Below are 19,695 nucleotides of genomic sequence, written 5' to 3'. Positions count from 1 at the left end.
TAGCTCACCACAGGTGATGGCAATCATACATTACCAGGAAAGTCCAGGAACAGAGCATTTTCTCCCTCATGGAGAGGGTCAGGTAGGCAAGTATGATTCAGACCTGATCGCAGCAGCCACATTTTTCTTTAATGGGCAAAACCATGTGCACTGCAGGTGTGGCAGATATAACATGTGCAGAGAGAGTTAGATTTGGCTTGGTTATTTTGTTTCTGTGTAGGGTAAATACTGGCTGCTTTATTTTTACACTGCAATTTAGATTTCAGTTTGAACACACCCCACCCAAATCTAACTCTCTCTGCACATGTTATATCTGCCCCACCTGCAGTGCACATGGTTTTGCCCATTAGAGAAAAAAGTTGCTGCTGCGATCAGGTCTGAATTAGGCCCCTAGTTTGTAGAAAGTTTTACCACATATCACTGGTTTGATTCTGTACCCAAATACTAAAAACTGTTATTATCTATGAAACAGAGACCTTTATAGTTTGGGTAGTGTATCTTTTGAAAAAATTTCCCAAAATCTAGAGACATCTATTGTATGTGTCCACATGAATTCATTTTAAACATACTGCTACTATTCACTGGATTATATCATTCAGTTTTGTTCTAATGCACAAAGGAGGCGTTTGTTGTGTTTATCATTTGCCATCGGTTATAAGAATTATAAGAATTTATACTACAGTATAGTTTATATGCGACTGACATGTTTAGAAATGTAATTACATTTGTGTTCGTTTTGTGCTTAAATGTATGTTTAAATACAAGTGTGTATGTTCGCAATTCATTGCCATTAATAATAATAGACTTTTTCAAGTAAAAACATGAGTGGGCATGGGGGTCATTGGAAACATTGGTGGGAAATTCAATTGAACACAATACGCACCGATATAAGGTACAAGAGAAATCTTGTGATGCCAGGGGACACAATGTGCTATTCTGGAACTATACATGGGGTCCACTGTGTTCAAATGAAATCCTCCCTATGGTTTCTACTTTCAGAGCCTTTGACGTACTGTACAAGCAGCACACCATAATGTACAGAAGCATTCATCTATTGCCCTTTCTGCTACACATTTCAAAACTTAGCGGTTTTCTTTGCCTCTCTTCCACAACTAACAGAGGCCTCTGAATGCTGCCCTTACCAGGCTACAACCATAAATCGGCAATACACAAACCACTTCTATTTTCTTGGTGTTAAACTTTATTATCAGTATGGTACAAACTTCTGTACTATGTATAGAGAAAAGGATCAGTAGGTAAAAAAGCATTTTTCGTACAGGATGCCCGCAGTTAGGACACCGGCAGTCAGAATACTAACAACGGCATGCCACCTGCCATTATCCCAGCAGGGGCATGCAACTAAACTAACACTAACCGTGCCCTTAGTCCTCCCTTCCCACAACCTAAACCCCCTCCCTGCAGCCTAACCCCAACCCTACCACCCCCACCCGACACCTGCAGCCTAACCCTAACCCTCACCTGCATACTAACGTTTCAGATTCCAGCTGGTGGGATTTTGGCATCGGCATTCAGACAGGTGTCAGATTCCAGCATCGGTCTCCTGACAGCTGGCATCTCATTCACTGGGATGCCAATTACATCCCTTAGATAGAACTACATTTTAATTGCAGAAACTTATATATATCTTTACAATGTGCTTATACACAAATATAGATTAACTGCCTTTAACCCATAGACAAAGCATGAACTGCAATAAGCATTGTATATGAAGTCCACACATCGTTCCTGCATCCCATTACCTACAGATGTGTTGCCCCTGACTGAGCTTTCTACCACTAAATATGTTAGCATATATGTGTCTTAAATCCTGGTCTTAGGTCAAGTACTGAACAAGACACCATAAAAAAGCACAGTTCTGGCAGTACAGTACCTAAGGAATTCATGCTATACTGCAAACAGCATTCTTCCAGGATCCAAAACATCACAATTAACTTTATTTCTGCTTTGAACCAAATTACTGACAAATCCTGCTGGGAGAGCTTTAAAACAATGACTGTTATCGACAGGCCCCAGAGGGATAGGGCTTTTAGATCTACTACACACAGAACTGAAGGCCAGACCTTTGCCCAATCAATGTTCTGTAACATAGACGGCTTTTCCCCATTTTATTAAATATGCCTTAAACTCTGTTAAAACATTAGTTCCAAAGCCAAAAGGAAGGCAGAACACAAGAATAACATTCTGCAAGCTTTGAGTCAGAAAGCATCCTGGGATTAGGCAAAGAAAGAGGTTACACAGTCAACTAACAGCATGGATAGACAACGATTCTGTGTGCAGCAAGGGTACAAATAAATAGACTATCATTTCAGGTAATGATGTATCATTATGACAAATCCAGAAATTCAGACTTCTGCAGAAAAGCTCCAGCTAGCTGAATTGATGGCTTATTTACTGCCGTCATCTACATAAAGAGAAATTTTGACATACTGCTAAATGATAACACATTTAGATAAGTCAAGCTGTCATATCATTTAAAGGATGTTGGAGCTGTTACACAGCAGATATGTAAAATGTATTCAATTCAGAGTATTGCAAGGTTATGATATTTTAATCACATTGCAGTATTTATCTGAGCTGCAAACAAGTAGATTACAGTGCCCGTAATAAGAAACATTATCCAATAACACAATGGCAGGGAAAATTGCCACCAAATTCCTGCTGGTCTGATGTTCCCCATGCACAATCTCCCAACAAGTACTCATCTTTATGAGTGGTCTCTCCATACAACTTGTACTATAAGCAATTCAAAGATGACAGAACAGCTCTACTGCTCAGACCTCTTCCTGGAATACCTGCAGAGCAGATTGGAAGAGACTCTGTCCAATTAGTATACGCCAACATACTTGTGATCCAACTGCAACTTTTACAAAGTTAAAGTAAAGCTTAATAATATTTCAACATAAACAGGTTGTGGACAGAAAGCACAGGAGCTACTCCCCCAGAAATACTGCTTCCCAAATGGTAAACCATTATTTCTAGGGCCCCTGCTGCACCATTGACTCATTGAATCAGCCCCATTGACTCATTGAATCACCCCCATAGTTTGACAGTAAATAGGTTGACCCAATATGGTCGACATGCATTAGGTCGACATGTAAAAGGTCAACAGGTACAAAAGGACAACAGGTTGAAATGGTCAACATGAAAATGATCGACACACATATGGTCGATGCAAGTTTTTTTGTAATTGTTTTAATTTTTGTAAAACTTTTTCATCATTTATCATCTACATGGACTATGACTGGGGATTGGAAACTGTCCCGAATGCAATGGAGCGAGGCACCTTGCCTGAAGAGCGAAGCGTGGCGAGAAGAGAGTCACGCGAGGGGACACAGTACACTAATTGGGGTCACATGGTCTATCATACAAAAATGACACCAAAAACTTGTGTCGACCTTTTACAGCCTGTTGACCTGTTGCACGTTGACCATTCAGGGACAACCTAATTCTCGTCGACCCAATGATTTACACCAGATTCAGACTCATAGAATTTGATGGCAGATAAGAACCACTTTTCCCATCTAGTCAGCCCTTAGATAGATAGATAGATAGATAGATAGATAGATAGATAGATAGATAGATAGATAGATAGATAGATATCACATAGATAGACAGATTTGAGCTAACATAACACTACATTTAAATGTATAGTTGTGAAAGCTCGCCCCCAAATAACAAAAAACCCAACATCCCACACACACAAAAAAAAAACCCACAAGCCCCCCCCCCCCCAGAAAAAAAAATTCAGTATTTCTGAAAAAAGAAAAAAAAGAACAGAATCGCATGAATCCACCAAATGTCCAATATTCAGCTAGAACACATTCAGTTTCTATTGCATTAGTACTTTAATGCCAGCTATAACAGTCAGTGACCTCCTATTTACTCAGCGTTACATCCATAGTCATTAATGCATCATCTCGTTTTCAAAACAAAAAAAATATTTTTCTTGAAACAGAGAAAGAGTAGGAGGAGCAGTATGGATGCATTGCTGAAAGAAACATTTTACATTTGTTTTATAGTCAAGCAATTAACTAAATAGCCTATTTATATAATTTATTTTAAACATATTTCCTTCCTTACATGGATATAATAAGGTGATAATACCTGCTATATTTTCACCAATTTTTTATCCCTTTTTGAATTGCCTAGATGTTATCAGTGGCTCATTAGCATAAATAACACATCACAATCATCATACCATTTCACAATCGCATTGTAAGCAGGGAAAACCTCTGGCTACAACCTGCTGTACTCAGTTGATGCCTACACCACAAATGGATAGCTTCATTCACAATGCTAAGGAAACGGACCGTGCCTATCTGATTACTTTCAGAAGTCAGATCCACCACAGACTGAATCCAAATTTGATTTCTACAGATATATTTTCTTGCAGGTTTCACAGATAGAGAATGGGCCCTTGAATAGGAATGTGGAATGGTTTCCTATTCCCATGGTGCCATAAGGCAAGTCTGCCAGATGAAGACTCATCAAGTGGAGTGCACTGCACTGATGTCCAGAACAGCGAGGCTGCAAGACCTGTTGAGAGACATTTGCTCCTCTGACACTTTATGTGATTTATGGCTAAAAGGAGACAAAGCAAAAATGGCCAAACCAATGTTACCCACCTCATCAGTAAGAGCCCGAAGGATTCCCTGTCTTGTGTTGATTTATCAACCCAAACAACAGGTCTCACAGAATACTTTTGCTTAGAAGCCTGTGTCTAATGTCTATGAGCCAGCTAAAGATCAGCAAGAGATCTTGCCTCCAAAATGTCCTGATGGTGCAGGCATCCATCAGCGTGCTGCTGAGCTGTCTTGGGGAGTTCACCTTTAAGAGGTGTAACAAGCTGAAGCATCTGTCACCTGCAGATAATGTTCTATGGCTGATGAGCATAGACCAGTCTATCATAGGATGCTGGCAGAATGTAGGCTGCATCATCAGGCCAATGTAGTCTCTCTCTACATGCTCTGCTGAGAGGTCATTTTATCAGGGCTGGAAATTGAGCTAGAACTGCTAGCATCTGTGTCAACTTGCATCTATCTGGCATATACAAACGTAGGCAGTGAGACCTCCTACCCACTGAGGCCTTTCCTAGTCGAAAACTCTAAGGAAGCCTTTTGGATCTGTAGTCTCTCTGTTATTGGCCAGCTAAGCTCAAAGATGCTGCACATCAATGCTGAACCTCAGTATTTCACCCAGATCATTGATGACCTTAGAGCAGAGGATATACAGGAGAACATAAAAACGGCTTAGGATAGTACTGGAAAGTAATAGTCATGATTTGCTGGTTTTATATAAAGAAGAGGTTGTTACACATCAGGATTCCAGGCCCTGTTACCTGACCAAGCAGAGCTGTGTCACTGCCATTGGAATCCCCTTCCAGCCACCAGAGACATCACTAAGCTTCATACTTGCCAACCAGCTGAATGGTTGGCATCCATCCTGGAGTCATCCCCTGTTCTGTCTGAGTATCAGCGCTGCCATATTGTCCAATGTCACCTGACTAACTACCAACCAACCAACCAGGGTCCACTGCCTGCACACATAGTCTGTTCAGCCTATCTGGGACTAGAACACCTATTTAAACCAGATCTGGCAGTGAACCTTTTGTCAGAACTACTTCCCTCTAGAGACATGGTTCCTGGTTCCTGGCTCCTAGCAGCGTACCTGCGCATCTGTTCCAGTTCTAGTTCCTGTGTGTGCTTTGTCTCCTGCTATCTTGCTATCAGCTCCAGGCTTTGCACCAGACACAGCAAGCTCCACTATCAGTTCCAGGCTGTGCAGACACAGGCACAGCAGACTCCACCATAAGCGCCAGGCTGTGCACCACACATCGCATGCAAGCTCCACCATCTCTAGAGACATGGTTTCCAGCTCCTAGCAGTATACCGCGCATCTGTTCCAGTTCTAGTTCCTGTGTGTGCACATTTGTTCCAGGCTGTGCACCAGACACAGTAAACTCCACCATCAGCTCAGATTAACCCAGCCTATGTGAATCTCATAGCCGGTCCCAAGCCCGGATAAATGGGGATGGGTGGTTTCTGTGGTAAAGGAACCATAACACCCAGCTATATAACCAATGGCAGGACAACTCTTAAAAACTGCAACGAAAACTAGTGCATATGGCAGAACCGATGCATCAGAGGCAGCTGGGCCCATGGCAGAAAATGGACTACCAACCTTAAAGCTGTCAATTGCAAAATAAACTAATTCTAGGCACTTGGAACATTTGATCTGGCTGCCAAGTAGGCAAAATGAACCCTTTAGCTGATAAACTTGAGATACATACAGATATGTCCTCGTACATCTTTGCTGCAGACATGACAAACAGCCCCTCTTGGCACGCCAGGTCACAAGAATCTTCTAGTGTCAGGCATCTTTTTTGCTGAAAATGCGTCTCAGTCGCAACTGAATGCAACCAGGACACACATGGAGACCTCGCCATTCAACCTGAAACACAAGACCCGTATATCTGTGTGTAACCGAGTCTCTGAATCTGTATACGAAGTACAACAATGTAGCAGCCACAGCTTTTTTCCAATACAAGTTCTGTTGTGCTCAATATACAGACTCAGTCGCACACTATATACTAGCGTTATACATGAAACCAATCAGCACAGTCTCCCTGTGCACCCCAGTAACACCATGCAGTGTCCAAGATGTCCCCTCGGCAAAGAAGATGCCCGACGTTAGCAGAGGTGCATGGGACATGGAAGCTCTCTCACTTAGATGTGGCCAGAATAACAGAAGCTAGAATTCCTAGTCAAGGAGAGCAAGCTGTTTAAATTCCAAATGCACGACAAGCTTTAATATACATTTATTCAGGTAGGGAATACTTTACTAGAGCAGTCCAAATGCTACATTCCAAACGAAAGAAGTTTGTCATCTGTTTTTGCGAAATATCGCACCGTATTGCCATTCTAGAACCCTCTCCAACCGTGCCTATGGCCCTAATTGGTGTCTATGCACCAGCATAGCCAAGCAATGACCAATACAAATATATTTTCTATGATGAACTACAAAAAATATTAGTGGTCTAAAATATTAAAATATTATAAAATATTAGACCACTATCAATATATACATACTACAGATGTGACACTGTTCATCTTGCAAACCACAGCCTCACCTCCCCACTTGTCACCTCCTCACATTTCTGTGTCCAATATTTCTCTTGTGCTGTCCCACTGCTCTGGGACTTAACTTTCTTTACCAGTATTTACATCTTCAAATGAGCCCTGAAGACTCACCTCTTCATAAAAGCCTATCAGTCCTCCAAATGACTCTGATCTCCCACCTACTTTCTTTCCCAGTTCACCGCTCCATCCTATACTGTAAGTTCTCACGAGTAGGGCTCTATTTCCTCATTGTCTTCTCCTAGCACCATGCCACCAGTGCTCCTTTGTTACCCAATCTTCCAACCCTCCGTCAGTGACTGATTCTTCCACATTGTTGGCTACAGGTTCACAGAGTTCTATTTTATGCGCTATTCCGCCCCACTCTTCATAATTCACTACTTTTACTAGCTGCAGTGTGATACAAACAACTTTAGGCCACATTTAAATAAAACATAATAATAAATTGCCCTTAAGACAATTAGCCAATTTCAATGTATGGGAAATGGGTAATTTTATGATATCACGAACAGTGTAGAAAGTCAGTACACTTAGAATGTACAAACTTAATATACAGTACAGTAACTGATAACTGAATGTTCACCATTTCCAAAAAGACTAATTACTTGGGGTCCAACAATAACGCAATCTGATGCATGTTCCGACGCCTTCTGCATGTCCACTATGCATAGCTTGTGTCTACTTAGTCTAGCTTGCAGAGTGTTGTATGGGGGACTCCAAAGATGAATGAAACACTTTTTTGTGGTGAAAAAAAGCAAATTGCAGGAAATTGGGGTACAAAGTATTGGACAGGTATATGGGGGTGCCTTATGAGGGGGACAGGTGTTTTTAGGCTTGCAGGTGGGAGTTATTTGGGGGGGAGGGGTTTGCAAAAAATTTTTTAAAGTAGCTTAAAATGCCTTAAATCTATACTATTACCCATTTTTATGTAACCCTAGTTCAAATAAAACATTTATTTTACACAAGAGAAAAAAGATATAATTTTTTTCAATGTTTTACAATAATGCATATAGCAGTCATTTGATACATTTTAAGAACGGCAAGTACTTTTTATGGCCAATAATAGACTTCTATACTGCTATCCTAAATTTTGGATTTTTGGGGGGGTACAGGCAGATTTCCCCAATTTTAACCTATACTTAATGCCTGTAACACAAGAATTATCATGCATATGCAGATTTTGCTATTTTCTAACTGAACTGCACGAGCACGTATACTGGTGATAAGTGGACTTAACACACGTTAACTTAGCGCATTATCTTGGCTAATTGAATTCCCTCCTAAAGCTGGGTACACACCTGAACGATAGATCAGCCGGCCACCAGACAGGCTGACTGATATGGTAAAAGTTCTGCACAAACGATACATGCATACACACTTACCAATCGGCCACCCGATATGTCTGGCCCGAGAAACCAGTGCTGACGTCATTTTAACTGCTTCCTGAGACCAGCATACATATGAGTCCACTTACATCCTTTCTGCAGTCACGCTAATCAGCCCTTGAAGTCACGCCATGCCATGGCAGGACTCCGTAGCGCTCTTTCTGCATCCAAAATGCCACTTTACAGTGTTTTCCTTGAATACATTGTAGCACAGCATTTTGTATGCAAATACAGTCACAGTCACACACTGAAAATAGAGATGCTGCATATCACTTTAACACAAAAAAAAATGCTCAGCGCTACTGAGTCATATGGCACACACGTTATGTGTAACGTGACTTGTAGCGCACGGAGTAAAGCTGTAGGAGGACACAGCTGTATGGGTCGGACATTCGGCAGTGTGCACATGTGATTATGTAAATTATATGCAAGATACATCTGCATCTGACATGCTGCACAGCCAACGCAATAAGGGGGATTTGTACTAAGCGGTGATAAACGTGGAGAAGTGAGCCAGTGGAGAAGTTGCCCACGGCAACCAATCAGCATTGATGTAACATTTATAATTTGCATACTTTAAAAATATACAGAACAGCTGATTGGTTGGCATGGACAACTTCTCCACTGGCTTACTTCTCAGCTTTTATGACTGCTTAGTACATGTCCCCCAATATCTGTGAATGACATCGTTCACAGACCATATTGGGTGTACACAAAAGCAGATGACTCGGACGATATATTGTTTGTAGCCTGTACAAATTATATCACCAAGTGTGTACCCAGCCATAATCATATCTAGATAAATAATCTTTTGGGATCCGATTATAATGATTACAATCAATCAAAAACTATTAAAAGGTAGATGATCCATACGATACTAAGAATACCAGTAATACCATTAGGAAACTGAAAAGGCTGAGTGGATAATGGTGTTATGTAACAATCTTCTGAAAAATCATTATTCTTTTTTTTAATGGATGAAGGTGTTATGACCTAGGGATCATAGTAATATATTTCCAAATGTAGTGAATATAGCACAAGATTCATGTGAATTTTTAAAGTGAAAATTTCTAATATTTTATCTTTAACTCTAAGGGAGATATCCAATTATCCCCGGTAATTTACCGGGGCTAATTGTCCCGCCGGGGGCTATCTAATTAGCCCCGATAAGCCGGCGCGTGCCGCGGCTTATCAGGAATTTTGTTTCACCTGCCTTATGGCAGGCGAAGCAGAATCCCCGGAAACAGCCCCGTTTTCGTCCGAAAATAAGGCTGTTTCACACGAAAACTCAGGTTTCACTGAACCTGTGTGTTTTCAGGAGAAAGGGTTTTTTTTTTACAGATGATCAATCTGGATAGCCTGTAAAAAAAAAAACAAAAAAAAAACTTGATGAAACATCGAAAAAAGTCCAAAAAAACAGCAATTTTTTGGACCCGATGTTTTACCTGGGATAATTGGATATCCCCCTAAATGTCTGAGTTTCTTCTAAATGTAACATAACACCTTCATCCACTCGCCTCTTCTAAACACCCTCATCCACTCGCCTATTCTATTATGATGATTGTGTTGTTAATCACAGGTGACTTCTGTTTAATGTTCTCTAATACAAAGGGGGAAATTCAATTGTTTGCATCGGCAGCTGTCAGTGCTGAGCGCCTGATAGAGCAATTCAGTTGTTTAGGGCGCAAACAGCTGCCAGCGCAGCCCCCCCTGCTGGTGAGCAGAAATGTGCGAAGTGAACCAATTGTGTGCACAAATAGCACTTTTCATGTTGCGTCCAGCACTTTAGGCAGGTTTAGCAATTTTTTGTGGCTAAACCCGGCTCTGCAGGGCACGATAACCACATTACAAATAAAAACAATTGAATAGCGCCCCCAATCTCCTGACACTTTAGATGGGAGATCGGGCGCACATAAACAATTGAATTGCCCCGAAAGAAAGAAGCTGGTTTCAAACTTTCCTTATCGGTAGTGAGAAGCTAATTTAATAGAAATTGTCTTTAATATGCCAGGATTTTGTGTGTTCAGAATATGTATGGCTACCCGTAAAGCTTTTACTAAATGAAGCACTGTGTTTATTTAATCTGGAAGTAGGGCAAGCTTGCAAGTTCTACACTGCCCTACAGATGGCTGTCCCTAGCCGCCATTATTTTGCCACACGGTTGTATAAGCCCCTAATTTAAAAGGACAATGCTACTGTCATTTTTTGGTGCTATTAAATCTATCAGAACCAACTGACGTAATTGTCCAAACAATAATAGTTCCCTTTGAATATTAGTTTAAAAGTTTATGTAATGCCTGAGGTCTAGTAAGGCTTCATTTGGCTGCTCATCATAAGAGACATTGGGGTAAATGTATTACCCTGCGATATGGGGGAAAAGCGGTATAGAGCGCTATGTGCGTTATACCACTTTTCCCCCATTTAAGAAGGCTGCTGTGTGGGCACAACGACAGAGGGGCGCTATGCACCCCTGCCCATATCGGTGCTGCTATCTAAAAGACAGCAGGCCGATATGCGCGTGCATTGTATGAACGATCAGCATCGCTGACCGTTCCGACACCTGCAGCTGTCGATTTCAACAGCTGCAGGTGGCGATGCCCATAGACCACAGCAGGGACAGAGCTGTCCCTGGCTGTGGTGGGTGCCGGCTCCGGACTGTGCTGGGGGTCTCGCGTGAGTAGCAAGATCTCGCACATGCGCAGAGGAGCCGGCCAGGCAGGGAGACACAGCACGTCAGCACTAAGCTCCCGCGCTGTGAGCTCAGGGGGACATCACCAGAGGGGGGAGCTTTCACTCCGCCGCTTTGGCAGACAAGATGTTGATACATCTTGTCGATGTCTCTTCCTGCTTTGCCTCGGTAATGAGGTGACGCAGGAAATGTTATAGCAGCACAATGCATGCCGCTATAATACATTTACCAAATTATGTAAACAAAATAAAAAAAAGATTATTGGGATAAACAGAACATCATACAAGATATACTTCTGAGGTCACAACAATAAAACCCAAAAGTGTATTGGGCAAACCTGGTTACAGATAGAGATGCAGTCCAACAAAACCCAAGGTCACATATGCATTAGAATGCAGTAAGACCAAGGATTATATTGGTGATGTTGGTATGCTCTGGCCCCAGAGGCATGGGACCCAAATCTCAAACTAAATACTCTTTAGCAGCTTTACAGGGCCAATTTAAAATGCAGGACAGTGGGGTGTGAGTGCAGAAGGACCAATCAGATGCAGCAATCTCCTCTCATGCCCTCTTCCCACAGCCTTGGCAAGTCTGCGGTACATGGCAACCTGGATATGGCTACAGTTTCTTATAATTCTAATTATTGTTATGTTACTAACCCCCTCCCCCCTCCCCATGACACCAGGAATCTGCATATAGCAGTATCATGTAACTTTACGCTACACATGTGCATTGCATAGGCAGGGCTGAAAATGCTGACCTTGGGTGTGTGGCTGGGCTTGGGATCCTTTGAAACTAGCAATGCGGTACCTATTATAACAAAATTGTAGTGACAGCAAAAGTTTATTTCAAATAAGTCTATATACCTACACAAGTAACATGATGGGCGTGCAAACGGTTTCAAATAGAGGTGAATTATCTTGTATTAGGTTAATAGGAGGTTTACCTCATTATACTGAGGTGTTAGGGGGTCATGCCTTTTCCACTATCTAGCTTCCTGGCTGTGACTTCATCTTGCCTTCATTCACGATTTACCAGATTCTATCCCACATACAAGATTGTTACCCTAAGGTTGCCGAGTCTTAGCATAGCTGATTTCTCTGTAACAATGATAAAAGAGAGCAATAAAATAAATAGCTAGAATGAGCATCTCAGCAAGTGTCTGTCCTATAGCGATACGGTGACCACTATGCGATCATGTATAGAAGAATTTATACGGAAGGAAGGGACAGAGTATGGAACACTCCAATGTCCGTGTTACTCTCCTGAGAGCCTGTGCTACGATTACTAACAATATCTGAATAGCGCTGCCAAGTAGAAGTTACACCTGGGCAGATACATCTATACATGTCACTAATAGTGCACATACTATAGGCAGACAGTGGAAAGTACAGCCTGACAGAACCACAGAGTAAGAATTGATTTTCTTGTCAGTTTTGTGAGGAGGGGAAGGAAAGAGTATATTTGTCCTGAACAATGGGGGTCATTCTGACCCGATCACTCGCTGCAGTTTGTCGCAGCACAGCGATCGGGTCGGAACCGCACATGCACCGGCGCCGCAGTGCGCCTGCGCATGGCAGCTTTCGTTGCCTAGCGATCGCCTCTGAGACAGAGGCGGTCGCTGGGCGGGAGGGGGCTGAACGGCGGCGTTAAGCCGCCGTTTAGGGGGAGCGGTCCAGCCAACGCAGGCGTGGCTGGAACGTTGGGGGGGGGCGGGCCGCAGCGGCTGCGTGACGTCTCACTCAGCTGCTGCGGCCAGCGGCAGCGACAATTAACTCCGGCCAGCCGCAGGAGCTACGCTGGCCGGGAGTTACTCCTCAAATACAAAGGCATCGCCGCTGTGCGATCCTTTTGTATTTGTGCGGGGGGCCGGACTGACATGCGGGGCGGACTAGCCCTGTGCTGGGCGTCACCCCGCATGTCAGGGAAGGTGATCGTAGCTGTGCTAAATTTAGCACAGCTACGATCAACTCGGAATGACCCCCAATATGCTCTCCTGTACAACACTATTTTAATGATTTTTTTAGTTTTACACAGCATATTGTAACCAGCTTACCTAGTCCACATTGACTGCCGGAATCCTGACCGCATCCTGGGGGTCATTCCGAGTTGATCGCATGTAGCAACTTTTTGCTGCTCACGCGATCAACTTGACTCCGCCACCTGAACTGCCAAAGTGATTACCATGCGATCATGCAATAGATTGCATGGTAATCACGTGATCGGCACATCACCGCAGAGTGGGCCTCTGTTTTAAAACCACATGCGATCGCACTGCGATGCGAGAGATATTAAGTGCAGCACATAATATCTTGAGATGCGACATTCGAGCGGCGTCCCCGCGCATCGCGTCTCAAGGTACCTAAAACATGCGTACAATCCTTCGATTTCTCTCACAGATGAAGTTGAAATCAAAGGTTAGATCCGATTTATCTCACAAGTGTATGGGCAGCATCGGACTTACTTACCCTGTGCGACGAATCCAGCGACGAAGGTCCTGGGATTGAAGTAAGATATCCGCCCTCCAAACGCCTGGACACGCCTGCGTTCGCCTCACCACGTCTGGAAAACGGTCAGTTGACACCCCGGAAATGCCTTCCCGCTGTCAATCTTCTTGCAATCGCGCTAGCAATCACTTTCTTCTCTCTTCTGGTCGTTGCCCAGCGACGGCTGTTGCTGGGCAACTACGCGCGTGCGCATTGTGGGCGCCGCACATGCGCAGTTCCGAACCGTTCGCACCGCAGCGAAGAACCGCTGCGTGCAAACGGGTCGGAATCACCCCCCCTGTCCACATTAACAACTACATGTAAACGCTACATAAGCTAACTAGACATGCAGTTGTAGCTGAAAATGTGGCCCTTGTCAGCCAAATGGGAAGACAACTGTCTGTGCTCCAAAGCAACAGATCCAAGATGTCAAAACCACATGCATCAAGGATGGAATTACTGTTGACTGCCTTGGACTGTCTAAGCAGTCCCCCACCTTTGAACACTCTCAGAATCCATGTTTTGTATTTGTTTTTGCTCCTACCCAACAAATGATTAGATCTGCATTATTCAGTCGGAATGTGTGTCCAAATGAAGTATGGCTGTGCTCCTTCGGCAATCAGACCGAATACGCAGACTCCCTCAAGTAGTCATACGTGTGGCTGCTTACAAGTTAATTACTCGTGCTTGGTTTAGCATTATAATTTCAAAAGATCTAATTCAGCACGGACAATAAAATAGTGTTTAATTCAGTCATTCCATGGAGAAAATCTTTAAAACATAGAATTGTCCCTGCAAATTGGAGACACTTAGCAACTTGTCTCTTAAGTCTCCAGATTTTGTATAGAATCAGTAGATTGCACCAATGCTGCTCGTGAAGACTATTTTGGAAACAAAGTAAAGAAGAGTACTGCTCAGGTATCATACTAAAGTGATATGAATTGCTTAAAGCTTAGCTCGAATAAAGACAACATAAGCAGCTATCGTTTTCTTACAAACTACACAGGCACGGCAGCAAAATGCTTCCAAGTTTTACTTATGAACCTCAGATTCAGAGATTTAAAAAATATTTTTTTTCCTAAAGCCCTTAATGCATTATTGCCAAATGTAGAGCTGCTCTATAAAAAGAACTAGTGTTTTTGTCCCTTTCCAAACCATTTGTACATTCTGATTTCCTAGAGGGATAAGCTTGTTTAATATCCATGTAAATGAGCAGCTACAGAGCAGTTTGGGATTAAACAAAGCAAGTCATTTTTTCCTGTCTGTAGTATATGCACCAGCAACGATTTAATGTTTTGGGGTGGTTGTATACAATGTACACTAAGCAAATATACACCAAAGCTTTGCCATCAGGTTAGCTGTCTTTTGCAACAAAAGGATTATTGGTAATTTCACAGACCAATACCGCTACAGCTGCACGCATAATTAGGTGACCCGAAGAGGACTGGATGGGGTCATTTTAATCTAATAAAATGTATAGCTCTAGGAAGCTTAAAAACAGAGGCAGCCAATCACAGCACTAAAAGCACACAGACTAAAGGTTAGAGCACTGAATATTAGTTGCTTAATGAAAATGTTGTTAACTGACATTCAGGGATGAATGAATCCAAATACCAGGGCAAGTTGAAATCCTCCAGACCTGAATAACAATAGGAGGATCGCAGCCAGCCCTGAGCACATCTGAACCTGCTCCTGCTTTCTCACATATCTGTTTGCTATGCTCTTGTCATTCCTTATGTTACAGAACATCAATCATAAATAAAGAGTCACTGCCCTGAGAATGCCCAGGTCTGATTTACAATCATTAGCACGGAATACAGTTACCATTTCCGATCACAGCCAAACCGATGTTAGGCAGACCGTTAAAAACATTACAGCTGATTGTAAAAATTTAATTATTTCTCTATATTTTATGCTTGAAGGTACTGTATGCTCTGAAATCAAGTTTCTAATAATTTAAAATAATTTTAGCATACAAAGAGGATTCTCATAAGATACATATACACACACAGATAATATAAATCTAATTATTGCATATTGCAAAGCAATTACATTTATATAGCTAAGCATCATTATAGATACACTGGCTTCAGTAGGGGTGACAGAACAAATATGACAAAAGGACAAAGACGGAGGCTACCATGTATAATACACGTATAATAGAGAAATATGAACAATAGAAATTCTCTCTTAAAAAGGATATATGCTATACAGTTTCCATTATAGAGAAAATGGATTACCTATGTGCTAAATGTGCAGTGATCTTTTTTATGAACAAATCATTGATTTAAGTAATTCAAACAAATCATTTAAGTAATTCAAACAACAATTAAATATTTGATAATTAGGTACAAAAAAAAAACTGTGTGCATCAGCGTTGAGACAATATTACCAGCAATAAAGCAGCACCTATAATATATTATGTCCATGCAAATTGCAAAGTACGGGGTTCCTGTTACAGTATGGGCTGTAAGCAAACCCACCATCTACATACGATTACAGTAACTTTGGTGCCCATTGGAAAAACAATAATAATCCAGCAACACAATGCAAAGACGCTCTGGGAGTGAAGAAGTTAAACTGTGAAAGTCAGGTCTAGCAGGAGGACACCGTGGCTCTGTGCACAGACATAATAATAAATCCCCCACACTACACTGAGACAGGAAAAGGGAGTTAGGTCTGAAACCCTATTTTGCAGTGCAAGTGTCCACAATAATACAGGGTGCCTGCACTGTACACAGCCGTGACAGGAGGAATCAGCAGGGCAACTTTTACTTATGCAGATACGTCTGGCCGTGATGTTTTAGCCTATTCCCACATCACTGTCACCGCCTGCCCTAGTCCGGAATTCTATCAAAGCCAAGATCAAACACAAGTTCAGTAGTATGAGGAGTGCGGGCCCAGCCCCAGGTGCCCCCGGCCTCAGGTGCCCCCCGGGTCCCCCCCCCCCCCCCCCCCCCCCCCATGACAGGCCAGACACAGGCGGCACAAAGTCACTTTCACAAGTGGGCAATTCACCTGCAGGGTAACATGGAAGAAGAAAGAAACACTCATTAAAAGTGAGCGACACCGAGAGGAGCCCCTCTCACACTGACCTCTGCCCCCAGCATGGTCCCAGTCTGCAGAAAGTGTCAGGACAACTTACACCTGGGGGTCTCTCACACCTCAAAGGCAGTACGAGGCCAGCGGCTCTCTAACACTGTAATCCCAGGTAGTGGTGTGCCAGGCGGGCAGTGCCCGGCGTGCCAGGCGGGCAGGGAGCGCCCCTTACTTAGGACCCCCGCACAGAGTTCCCCTAGATGGGGCTGAGCCCGGCCAGACACACGCCGCGCTCGGGCAGCACACACTGGCTGAGCTCTATGGATGCTGCTGCTGATCAATGACTGAACGGAACAAAGGCAGAGAGAGGATCGATTCCTGATACACTATCAATGCCACAGCCCCCCTCCTCCAGCCCGCTCCCCGCCGCCCCCCAGCCCTGCTCCCACGTCCCCCTCACCCCACACAGCCCCAAGCCCAGTGCCTCGGTCACCCACCTGCAGCCGCCGCAGATCAAACCTCTTCCAATATTGAAACATTGATCCCACATTGGCGGCCATCTTGGGGGATATTGAAGCGATATTGTCTGTGCGGGGATGTTTTCTCCTCTCCCACCGGCTCACGCACGGGCTGGACCAGTCTCCTCTTTCCCCTTCCTCATCTAATTCCTTTCCGCCAAATAGGAAGCCCCCCAGCCGGGAGAGTGCATGCTTTGTAATTCCCAAAGTGCAGCCGCGTCCTCCTCAGGTCTTCGGGTCACCCCGGGACTGATCTGCGAGAACTTCAATCTTTTTCCGCAAAACTTATCGATAGTGACGTCACGCGCGGATCGATACACCCTGGGAGAGAGGGAGGGGATGCGCGATTCAATTACTGTGTGTGGCTGGAGATGCTGTACGAATAAATGGTCCCCTCCCTCCCTCCTTCGCTGTCTGGTGGTATAGACTGCACACAGTACAGAGCAGGGCATCCTGGGCATGGGGTGTAGTACACACAGGGCTGCTAGTAATAACGGTGGTAGCTGAGGCTTACATAAAGTTCAGGTTTATATTTGAGAAGTTCTCTGTGTGCATGAGTATAGAGCTGGAAGATATTCATGTATAGATGTGACATATATATTGCATATATTTAATCTCATGCGCATTTATTTTGTGTGATATTTGGGCAGCTGATATAAAGTATGTGTGCTGTGAACTGCGCATGGTATATGGTTGTTGCAGTGCCGTAACTAGACATTTTAGCGCTGCGTGCAAGAAACAGCATAGGCGCCCCTCCATATACAAGACAGGGCTAGGCATGTACAAAAAATGTAGGGGCGTGGCTTTATGGGGGAAGGGGCGTAGCCACAGAGCTCCCTTTTACACATTATGGCAGCAGAGCCCCCTTTTTACACATTACGGCAGACAGCGTCCCCCTTTTTACACATTACAGCAGACAGCATCCCCCTCTTTACACATTACGGCAGACAGCGTCCCCTTTTTACACATTACGGCAGACAGTGTCCCCCTTTTTACACATTACGGCAGACATTTTCCCCTTTTTACACATTATGGCAGCAGAGCCCCCCTTTTTACACATTATGGCAGACAGTGTCCCCCTTTTTACACATTACGGCAGACAGCATCCCCTTTTTACACATTACGGCAGCAGAGTCTCATATATAAACTGTGGGCCAGACATAAGTTATGATGAAGGAGGGAGAGACTCACCACAGCCAGTCCCTGTGTCCATATGGACGACGGGGGATGTCCCCCACAGACTCATGTCTGGCGCCGGCAGGAGGCTGGGCAATAGAATTGCTGGTCTCCATAGAGTGCGCTGCGGTGGGGGACAGGGAGAAGTGCCCAGCGCAGCACAGGTTCCGGCTCGTTATGCCCGGCACCAGGTCTCGGGAGTCCGGACAGAGGGGGCAGAGCGTGCAGGCATTCAGCTGCAGCGCGCCGCTGCCCATGTTATCAGTCAGACAGGAAGCCGGGACTTAAGTGCTCTCCTCCTCGGGCAGCCGCAGCGCTGCAGATAACTGGTGATGGCTGGCTAGCGGGCGGTAGTGTGGCGAGGCTCGGCGGGTGCGTGCAGAGATTTTTCCGCCTCACAGCACATTGCGCTGTGTGCAAAGCCCCGCTCGCCCATAGGTAGTTACGGCACTGGGTTGTTGTATAACAGTTTTATATAGCACACACATAATTCCACAGCACTTTGCAGAGAATATTTGGCCATTTACTCAGGGGCATAACCAGAACTCAGTAGCGGAACACGGGCAAGCAGGACTTTTGATCGGGGCGCCACCATCTGGAGGGCGCCGCACCATGGCAAGATCCGCCACTGTGCCCCCCCCCACCCCCCCCCCCCTCCGCTGTGAAGGGAACCAGACAAAAAAGTTTGGAAACCACTGGACTAGAGTCTTCTAGTGCTCATACTGACTATGCTGCCAGCTAGAAAGGAGGTTCCCTGACGGAGACTGTACACAGGCAGCCTCCTCTCTTAATAAGCCCGAGTGAGCTAGTGCACAGGTTCTCAAACTCGGTCCTCAGGACCCCACACAGTGCATGTTTTGCAGGTCTCCTCACAGAATCACAAGTGAAATAATTAGCCCCACCTGTGGACCTTTTAAAATGGGCCAGTGAGTAATTAATACACCTGTGCACTTGCTGGGTTACCTGCAAAACATGCACTGTGTGGGGTCCTGAGGACCGAGTTTGAGAACCCCTGAGCTTGTGCATTTTGTGCCCCATAGAAGTGCACTAGTTCACAAAGTGCATTATAATGCCATACTGAATTCCCCAATTAACAATATGCCACATTGTAGTGCTGCCAGTACACATTGTGCCACACAAGGGGCGGGGCCAACCAACTCCTACATGAGACGGGTACTTCCTATTGCAGGACTTTCTATTTTGAGGAGATAGCTCCTTAATCAGGCTCACTTTCTCTTTCTGGAA

The 19,695-nt window shown here is 44.1% G+C and overlaps 1 protein-coding gene across 2 annotated transcripts in view; it reads right to left on the bottom strand.

Moving 5' to 3' along the window:
- Positions 1-17,668, bottom strand: part of CUX2 (cut like homeobox 2) — an 875,100-nt gene extending 857,432 nt beyond the window's left edge. For both annotated transcript variants that reach the window (XM_063964372.1, XM_063964373.1), the window contains exon 1: positions 17,254-17,668. In XM_063964372.1, coding sequence (XP_063820442.1) covers positions 17,254-17,316 — 63 coding nt within the window. In that variant the 5' untranslated portion in view covers positions 17,317-17,668. The remainder of the gene's footprint in view (positions 1-17,253) is intronic.
- Between the last annotated feature and the right edge of the window lie 2,027 nt (positions 17,669-19,695).

This window comes from Pseudophryne corroboree, chromosome 1, assembly GCF_028390025.1.
Source record: "Pseudophryne corroboree isolate aPseCor3 chromosome 1, aPseCor3.hap2, whole genome shotgun sequence".
Lineage (NCBI taxonomy): Eukaryota > Metazoa > Chordata > Amphibia > Anura > Myobatrachidae > Pseudophryne > Pseudophryne corroboree.
Note: the sequence above shows the minus strand (reverse complement) of the source record. Positions and strands in the feature narration are given on the sequence as shown.